Below are 10000 nucleotides of genomic sequence, written 5' to 3'. Positions count from 1 at the left end.
TTTGTTATGCATCTGCCATGTTCACCCCAAGCCCCTCCACTCGTTTCATTCGGTCCCTGCAAGAAATAAATAGAAAAAAATAGGCTTGTTATCCGTTCATTTCAGGTTGGGTGACGTCATTACTCTTCATAGATGCTGATTGGCTGGTGAATGCACTGCCAGACGTAGGGTGAATAACGGGAAAAACTGTCTAAAATTTCATTTCACACATCAAGTACTTGAAACAACAGCAAGAGGGTCCATATGCTCGGGTTGTACAGTAACATGGAGGCATTATAGATAGAGATGAATGCCTAATATTTGATGGTTATGTCTCAGTGACGCTATCTATACCTGTTTAAGAAAAAAAATGAAATTTTATTTCACAACATACAGCATTTGATCATGTACGGTTTTCTTCAAAATGGTAAACGAGATTTAACCCCCCCCCCCCCAAAAAAAAAAAAAAAAAAAAAAATTGACTTCTTATCCTCCCTTTCTTTCTCCAAATTTCCTTTTCTCTATATTTCTCTGTATCTCTATCTCTCTCTCTCTCTCTTCGTTTATCAGTATTTCGACATCTCTCATTTTATTTATATATCTCTCTCTGTATCTCGACATCTCTCTCTGTATCTTTATAGTTACTTTTTTCTTTGCGTCTCTACATCTTTCATCGGCCGCTGTATCTATGCAACTTTCATTATTTCTTTATATTTGATAGCATACCTTCATCAGGTTCTTTATCTCTGCATTTTCCAATATACCTCCAGATCTCCCTGTATCTATCATTTCATTGCGTCTCTACATCTTCCACTGTGCCTATGTATCTATTTTAGCTTTCATTTTACCCGTCTCATTCCGCATCATTTATGCCATGATATCTCTGCATCTCTACATCTTCCACTTTGCTTCTGTATCTCTCAACAATTTGATTGAACCCCTGCATAGTTCGTAGCATTATTTCTTTCAGGATATCTCTGTGTCAATCTATGCAATTTATAACTCCCCTCCCCCCTTTCCTTCTCAATCTCTCTCTCTTTCTCTTTCTCTCTCTCTCTCTCTCTATATATATATATATGTATATATATATATATATATATATGTGTGTGTGTGTGTGTGTGTGTGTGTGTGTGCGTTTCATAAAGCTTTTGTAGCTTGTTGTGTGTGTCAGATCGTAGTTATCAGAGCTTTTTAGCTTCAAATTGTAAATCCTGATTCCTTTTATCGAACATTGGCATAATCGAGGGAACGGACTGAGACACCATGAGTTTGAATGGAAAAGTTAACACATATGCTATTTCAAAAGCTTTTCCTTTTTATTTGGTCCTGTTCATAGTTCGTTTTACGCTCTCAATATCCAGAATAGTTTAGAAATACATTCAATATATCCTTGTTGAAAGATGTAACTACAATAGTCACAGAATGAGTAGTAACGATAACAGGTTTGGAATGGATGACTTATAAACGACCCAACGAGTGGCCAGGAACGCTAACCGCCTCTTCCAGCCGTTCGAGAATTCCCAACGCGCTGCGGGTTTTCAAATCTTACCAAATACAACCCTATCTCTGGACAGACACCCTAGCACACACTCACCTTGGCACACCGACACTCGTTGCACATGTCCACGTATGCCCCGTGGATGCAGTGCAAGTTGTTGACTATGCTCTGCAGGCATCCATGGCCTACTTTCCAACCGCATCCCCAGGATCCTGCAGAAACCCCGGGAGGTAACGGTCTTTAGGGGGCCTTTAGGGAATACATGGAGCCCAGTCTTTCCCAAGGAGACTTATGTCCTTGTACATTACTATAGGGAGAAAAAGTTTAGAAGATTTCAATCAAAGGTAAGATTCCCTTCAGTTTAAATGTGTTAACCAATATTCACAAGAAGCGACAAAGAAAAGGGGAATGGGTAATGCCAGTGATATTAAGAGAATATCAAGACTTTTAAAGATTTGGCACATACTTTTACGCCAAAAGGATTCACCTGTTGACGGAGAAGAGGTACATGGCGAGGAGGAGCTCGCTCTTCATTCCGGAGAGTTCGATGCAGGAAAAACAGGTGACAATAAACTTCTTTCTGTTTTTATACGCCTGGTTGTGGTGTCTTCAACCCCTCTCCCCTCCCCTCAGCACCCATCTCCCTCGCTTTAATTAAGGTTTGTCAATAATTTGAGGTTTGTCAATATATCTTCATAACTTGTTACCTGTAATTAACCTTGCTTCACGTGCATATTCTTACAAACGGGGGTGTGCACACTAATTATCTTTTCTCATATTTATGTAGTATCTTTGAAGTTAATGAGGTTCTCTAGACTCACTTCTGCATCTATGGTCGTCTCATAATGAATTATATTGTAACTCGTTTTTATCTATAACATGTATAATAAAACTTACAGTTCAATCGAATTATTATTGTTTTCATCGGTAATGTATAACATGCCATTATGCAACAATAACAATCGTTTGTGCTACTATTATTATTGTCATCATTATTGATACTGCTGTTGTTACCGATTCCATCAACTATCATTGTACTCCTTATCGTACCGATATCCTTATCGTTATCATTATTAAATATATATATACATATATATGTATATATATTATATAGATATGGATAGATAAACACACACACACACACATATATACACACACCTAAACCTAACCCAGTTTATATGGGACGGTTTTAAACTAAAAACAAATTATTGAGGCAGTGTTTGTAGATAAAACAGCTGCGCACGACACTGTGAACCATAGAGGCTTATTCCTGAAGATTGCCAACATGTTCCTGATTAGAACCCTCGTTAATGGAGTAAGAAGTCTTCTGGAAAACAACCGATTGTTTGTGGAAATTAATGGCACCAAAAGTAGATGGAAGACGCAAAACAACGGTCTGCCCCAGGGACCAGTCCTAGCACCACTGCTTTTTAACATCTATAGGAACGACCAACCCTCTTTCCCTAATGTTCGTAGATTCATTATATGTGGACGACCTTTGCCTATAGCCACACAATCCTCCACGACCTTCCAAGAGGTTGAGGTACGATTATCTCCCAACCTCGACCTCACCAAACAACGCCATGACAAATGGTCCCTCAACCCAAATCCATTTAGAACTCAAGTTTTCGCATTCCACCTCAGGAACAGACAAGCAAACAGAAAAGCTCAGAGTTCAGTGGTGTGGGAAAGAAGTGGATCACCACCAATATCCAGAGTCTACCTTCTCTTCTCCAGTGTTGGTAGTGTGCTTGTATATGTCTGTAAGACACTGATATTGGATATCATGTGACCAAAGACACTGATTATACTTTTCTATATAATTCATTATATAATGCTGGCAGTCTGTTTGACCTGACGTTTCCTGTTTCCTGTGCCCCTTCTACCTCTAAACTGCAGCCGCCCTGCAGCTGTGTTTGCTTTCGGAAGCCCTGAGGCGTACAAAGCGACTCAAGGGATTCAAGATTCGTACTTAAGAAGGACACAGAAGGAACTCAGATCAGACAGAGAGAACAGGTCAGAGCCTTCGGGCGGAGCCAAGTGTATTAACCAAGTCCACCAATGAAGACCATGACACGTGAACGTCTATCGGTCTTTCCACCGGCTACAACGGGCGAAGCTAGTGGGTCACAACGGTTGGCATCGAGTGGGTTACAGTGACTCGACTTGTATGTACCGTATGTATGTATGTATAAATATATACAACTAATTTGTTTCCGTATCTCATCGTTGCTTCACATTACTATTTTTTTGTTTTGTTTTACTTATTTCTTGTTTCATTTCTTTATCATAACAGTGAGATAAATATATATAAAAATGTACCACATCGGAGAAACGACACGCAAGCAAACACAATGATTCTGATCACTAATAAATATTCTTCTCACTCTTTTCTCCCTTTCCCTCTCTCTCTCTCTCTCTCTCTCTCTCTCTCTCTCTCTCTCTCTCTCTCTCTCTCTCTCTCTCTCTTTCTCTCTCTCTCTCTCTCTCCCTCTCTGGCACGGCAGATAATTTTCAACAATCAAAATCAATCTATCTCTTTCTCTCTCTCTCTTTCTCTGCAGCATCATAATTCGCATGAAATACTTGAACCCTTAAGCAAAAACATCCAGGAATGTAAAATACTAAACATATTTTCAGTAGTTTAATATCACGTAGATTTCAATATTACATATATACAAAGATAATGTTACCATCTGCAAAGACCAAAGAATATCCGTCGACGTGATCAGAGAAAAACATGCTTCCGAACCACACAATATAGAACCGCGTTCAGCCATCGATGTGGGTTCCACATTTGCCTACAAAATGATCCACGCTTTCCTTGAAGCAATGGAGCTTTGTGGTGCACCTGCCGTGTTCACCCCGAGCTCCTCCGCAGATTTCATTCGGCCCCTGCAAGACAAGAACATACATGCACATCATAAGGAAATTGCTATAAGTCGTAATATTATCCTGGGTCAAATAATGGGTGGGTTCAACAATTACACAAGCACACGTGACCTACCTTGGCACACTGGCACATGTTGCACCGATCCACGTAGGTTCCGTGGGCGCACTTCATGTCGGCGACTACGCTCTTCACGCACCCTTGGCCTGGCCTCCTGCCGCATCGGCTAGGCCCTGCGGAGACTCCATGCGGAAAGGGCCTCTAGAAAATCATGAAGAGGACGATGATATCAGCATTGATTATGATAGCTGGTTGGCAAGGCGAGGTGATAAAGCATGTTTGAAGGAATAAATACTCTATGTCTTCTTGTTGAAAGTAAATAATTATGATCTTTTAGTTTTTCAATCTTAATAAGATAGGTCTTTAAAAGAAAAAAAAAGAGAACATGGTTAATTAATAAATAAAAAAGGAACCACACAAATTCATATTACCGCAATATCAAACTGTGGCTACAAAACACGTAGCACAGACAAACTGCTCACTCAAATACACTCCTTCTTTCACTCACACATTACCATTCAATCACTCATTCACCCATATACCGATATTACCCCCCTATCCGGGACCTAACACACCCCCTCCTTACCTGCATGCACTTGCACATGTTGCACGAATCCACGTAGGTTCCGTGGGCGCAGTTCAGATCGACAACGATGCTCTTCACGCATCCTAGGCCTACCCTCTGGCCGCATCCCACAGGCCCTGCGTAGACCCCAGCTGGGTAGGGTCTTCCGGCCACCAGAGAGAGAGAGGAACCAGGTCCTTGTGCACTGACGTAGAGAGGAATCTTTTCGATCGGGCCCTGGGAAATGATAAAAATAACGATAATAACAAACGTGATAATAATCATAAATCGGTGGCAGAGTAGGAGAATACAACCTGTTGGAAGGGGTGGCTCATGTAAGTAATATGTATATTCATTCATTGTGGTGACTTGTTTCAAAGACAATTGGTGATGTAAAATAATTAAGTACATTGGTGATGTGAAATAATTAAGTACATTTTTTTCCAATCATATGTATATTTTGATCAAACACACAAATATTGAACTGTGGCTCTTGAATTACCCCGCAATCATTCCTTACCTGCATGCATTTGCACATGTTGCACGAATCAATGTAGGTTCCGTGGGCGCAGTTCAGATCGAGGGCGATGCTCTTCACGCATCCTAGGCCTACCCTCTGGCCGCATCCCACAGGCCCTGCGGAGACCCCAGCTGGGGAGGGTCTTCCGGCCACCAGAGAGAGAGAGGAACCAGGTCTTTGCCAAGGATCCCCTTGCCCTTGTCCATTACTGTAAAGAGATTTTTAAAAACATCTCTTCATGTTAGGTTACGTAAAAAGAGTTATATAGATTAAAAAAACAACAACAAAAAGTAAAGAAAAGAAACAAAAACACAGGAAACTAAACCATGCACTAAGACAAAAAGAGAACTCCTCACCTGCTGACGAAGAGGAGGCACGCGGCGAGGAGGAGGACGCTCTTCATCTCGGTGAGTTCGAAGCAGGAAGACTGAGTGACATTAAGCTCCTTCTTTCGGTCCTTATAAGCCTTGGCGTGTTACCTTCAACCCGCTCACCTTTCCACCGCTAACCTTCTCTCCTTACGATTATGTCTATGTTCTCCAGTATTGGAAAATCTGCTACGCTATTGTTTTGTTTTGTAACTTGTCTTTGATCTTCCCTGAAATGTGTATCATGGCACGCGTGGGTGTGCACTCTGCCTATCGTCTTACGCATTTGCCGAAGATTTTATGATAGAAATGTGTACAATTCGAGATCTTTCCCTTCGTGAATAAGGCTATATAGGCGATTGACATTTCATGAAGTCATTGTTGACACCAGAGAGAACACAAACACTAATAATTCTATATCAATAACTTTATTCTTTCTATTTGCAGTGATCGACTGTTTCGTTTGAGTTGCTTTATTCCTTCTTCTAGTGACTGTGAATTCTAGTTGTGCAAAATATATAATTGAAAGCAAATACAGTGCATCATTCAAAGAAGTTTAAGCATTACAAACAACCCACCTGGTCGGACAGAAACTGACATCATCTTTACCTTCCACACTTGCTGGAAACATCAGGTGTTGTGTATTGCTATATTGATATCGTCTGTTTCTTAAAAGAGAAGAAATCAAATAAACATTAACATGAAGAATATTTAATTGATAATGAAAGAGTACATACAATTGTATTCCATAATTCAGCATGCAACCGCTTCAATGCAGCAAAAATTGGTGACTAACCGATCGTAAATATTGAGGACAAGCACAGTGACATTTTAGAATGTCAGACACCAATTGTTTCCTTTGGCAAGGTACTACAAACTCGGAAATTTTTACTTGGTTCTGTTAGAAAAGCTTTGTTATTTACATACCCGTCAAATGATAGACTTTATGTCCTATTGTTATTTACATGAATAAGATCCGCATTACTTCTTTGCTATTCACTTATATAGTGATACTATTGATTAAATATTACTATGCTAATATGATTACCATAATTATTATTAGCGTCATCTTTATTATTGTCTTGACTCTTATCACTATCACTATTACAATTGGTATTATCATATCATAATTTTCATTCTTGTCTTTCATTATAATCATGATGTTTATTACCATCATAATTGTCATCGCTACTGTTAACATTATTATCGTCATCATTTTTGTCATTATTATTATCATCATTATTATTTCTACCACCATCCTTATCATTATCATAAACGTGTTCTAATCGACATCATCATCAATACTATTTTTATAATCATTATATCTATTGCCAAGATCATCATAATTGTTATCATTATAGTTACGATACACCATATGTATTGTAGATAAGTTATTAGCATACAGAAGAGTAATTAGACTTACGATCGATAAAAATGCATTTCGTTCGCTTCTTTTCCCATCTTTCCTTTTCTTTCTTCCTTTCGTTTTTTCTCTTCTCCAGTGTTGGTGGTGTGCTTGTATGTGACTGCAAGGCACTGATATTGGATGTCATGTGACCTAAGACATTAATTATGCTTTCCTATGTAATTCAGTTGTAATTCAGTGCTATAATGCTAGCAGTCTGTTTGACCTGACGTTTCCTGTTTCCTGTGCCCCTTCTGCCTCTAAACTGCAGCCGCCCTGGAAGCTGTGCTTGCTAGCGGAAACCCTGAGGCGTACAAAGCGACTCAAGGTTCGTACTTAAGAAGGACACAGAAGGAACCCAGATCAGACAGCGAAGGCACACAGACAGAGAGAAGAACAGGCCAGAGCCTTCGGCCGGAGCCAAGTGTATTAACCAAGTCCACCAATACAGACCATGATACGTGAACGTCAGTCTGTCTGATTCAAAAGCGAAGTTAGTGGATCACAACCGCTGGCGTCGAGATGGTTACAGTGACTAGACTTGTATGTACTATATATATTGTATGTATAAATATATACAGTGAATTTTTTTCCATGTCTCATTGTTGGTCACATTACTTTTTTTTTTTTTTTTAAGCTTATTTCTTGTTTCATGTTTTTATTATAACAGTGAGATAAAGAAGAAAGAATGCACCACATTGGAGAGACGACACGCAAGAAAACACAACGATTCCGATCACTAATAAACATTCTTCTCACTCTCTTCTTCCCTCCCCCTCTGACATGGCAGATAATTCTCAATAATCAATCTCAATCTCTCTCTTTCTCTCTCTTTCTCTGCAGCATCATAATTCACATGAAGTATTTGAAACCTTAAGCAAACACGTCCAGGAATGTAAATTACTAAATATATTTTCAGTAGTTTAATATCACGTAGATTTCAATATTACATATATACAAAGATAATGTTATCTAGAAAGGCCAAATAATATTCGTCGACGTCATCAGAGAAAAATATGCTTCCGAACCACATAATACAGAACCGCGTTCAGCCATCGATGTGGGTTCCACATTTGCCTACAAAATGATCCACGTTTTCCTTGAAGCAATGGAGCTTTGTGGTGCACCTGCCGTGTTCACCCCGAGCTCCTCCGCAGATTTCATTCGGTCCCTGCAAGACAAGAACATACATGGACATCATAAGGAAACTGCTATAAGTCGTAAAGTTCTCTTGGGTCAAATAATGAGTTGGTTCAACACACAAGCACACGTGTCCTACCTTGGCACACTGACACATGTTGCACCGATCCACGTAGGTTCCGTGGGCGCATTGCATGTCGGCGACTACGCTCTGCACGCACCCTTGGCCTGGCCTCCTGCCGCATCGGCTGGGCCCTGCGGAGACTCCGGGATGAAAGGGCCTCTGGAAAAGGATAAAGAGGACGATTATAGAAGCATTGATAATGGCAGCTGCTTGGCAAGGCGAGTAGATAAAGCATATTTGAAGGAATAGTCTATGTCTTCTTGTTGAAAGGAAATCATTCTGTTCTTTTAGTTTTTCAATCTTAATAAGATAGGTCTTTAAAAGATAAAAAAGTAAGAAAAAATGAGACCATGGTTAATTAAAATTCCTATTACCGCAATATCAAACTGTGGCTGCAAAACACATAGCACAGACAAACTTCACTCAAATACACTCCTTCTTTCACTCACACATTCACATTCAATTACTCACTCACTCATATACCGATATCCCCCCCCCTATACGGCACCTAACACACTCCCTCCTTACCTGCATGCACTTGCACATGTTGCACGAATCCACGTAGGTTCCGTGGGCGCAGTTCAGATCGAGAACGATGCTCTTCACGCATCCTAGGCCTACCCTCTGGCCGCATCCCACAGGCCCTGCGGAGACCCCAGCTGGGTAGGGTCTTCCGGCCACCAGAGAGAGAGAGGAACCAGGTCCTTGTGCACTGACGTAGAGAGGAATCTTTTCGATCGGGCCCTGGAAAAGGATAATAATAACGATAATAACAACCGTGATAATAATCATAAATTGCTGGTTGAGTAGGAGAATACAACCTGTTGGAAGGGGTGGCTCATGTAAGTAATATGTATTCATTCATTCATTGTGGTGACTTGTTTCAAAGACAGTTGGTGATGTGAAATAATTAAGTACATTTTTTCCAATCATATGTATATTTTGATCAAACACACAAATATTGAATTGTGGCTCTTGAATTACCCCGCAATCATTCCTCACCTTAGTACACTTGCACATGTTGCACGAATCAACGTAGGTTCCGTGGGCGCAGTTCAGATCGACAACGATGCTCTTCACGCATCCTAGGCCTACCCTCTGGCCGCATCCCACAGGCCCTGCGGAGACCCCAGCTGGGTAGGGTCTTCCGGCCACCAGAGAGAGAGAGGAACCAGGTCCTTGCCAAGGATTCCCATATCCTTGTCCATTACTGGAAGGAGATCTTTTCTTTAACATCTATTTGTAATTCTTCTTCTTCTCAGCTTATCCCTATTCGGGGTCGTCGTTTTTGATGAGCTTTCTCCAAGTACTCCTATTGTATACTATTGCTATGTCATCTATGTTCTTTTCCTTCAAGTCCCTTTTTATACAATCTTTCCATCTGGTTTTGGGTATACCCTTTCTTCTATTCCCTTCTACTTCCATTTCCATAACCTCTCTCCCAACATGTT

General features: G+C 40.4%; 3 protein-coding genes across 3 annotated transcripts in view; 1 reads left to right on the top strand and 2 right to left on the bottom strand.

The window, feature by feature from the left end:
- LOC147468401 (uncharacterized) overlaps positions 1 to 10000 on the top strand; it is a 47134-nt gene that overhangs the window by 26161 nt on the left and 10973 nt on the right. The gene's annotated exons all lie outside the window — the stretch shown is intronic.
- On the bottom strand, positions 4108 to 5258 carry LOC147468402 (uncharacterized). Its single transcript, XM_086554000.1, has 3 exons — positions 5014 to 5258; positions 4485 to 4628; positions 4108 to 4372 (listed from the first exon to the last, which is right to left on the bottom strand). Exons 1-3 carry the CDS (start codon positions 5029 to 5031, stop codon positions 4250 to 4252), a joined length of 285 nt encoding a protein of 94 aa, XP_086410126.1. The 5' UTR covers positions 5032 to 5258; the 3' UTR covers positions 4108 to 4249.
- The window catches only part of LOC122261975 (uncharacterized), a 2700-nt gene continuing 893 nt past the window's right edge, over positions 8194 to 10000 (bottom strand). The window contains exons 2-5 of the mRNA XM_086553999.1: positions 9552 to 9759; positions 9078 to 9293; positions 8565 to 8708; positions 8194 to 8456 (exon numbers count right to left, since the gene is read on the bottom strand). Coding sequence (XP_086410125.1) covers positions 8334 to 8456; positions 8565 to 8708; positions 9078 to 9293; positions 9552 to 9759 — 691 coding nt within the window. The 3' untranslated portion in view covers positions 8194 to 8333. The remainder of the gene's footprint in view (positions 8457 to 8564; positions 8709 to 9077; positions 9294 to 9551; positions 9760 to 10000) is intronic.

Source organism: Penaeus japonicus, unplaced genomic scaffold (genome assembly GCF_977035675.1).
Source record: "Penaeus japonicus unplaced genomic scaffold, GWHDUDI00000001_assembly GWHDUDI00000029, whole genome shotgun sequence".
NCBI lineage: Eukaryota > Metazoa > Arthropoda > Malacostraca > Decapoda > Penaeidae > Penaeus > Penaeus japonicus.
Note: the sequence above shows the minus strand (reverse complement) of the source record. Positions and strands in the feature narration are given on the sequence as shown.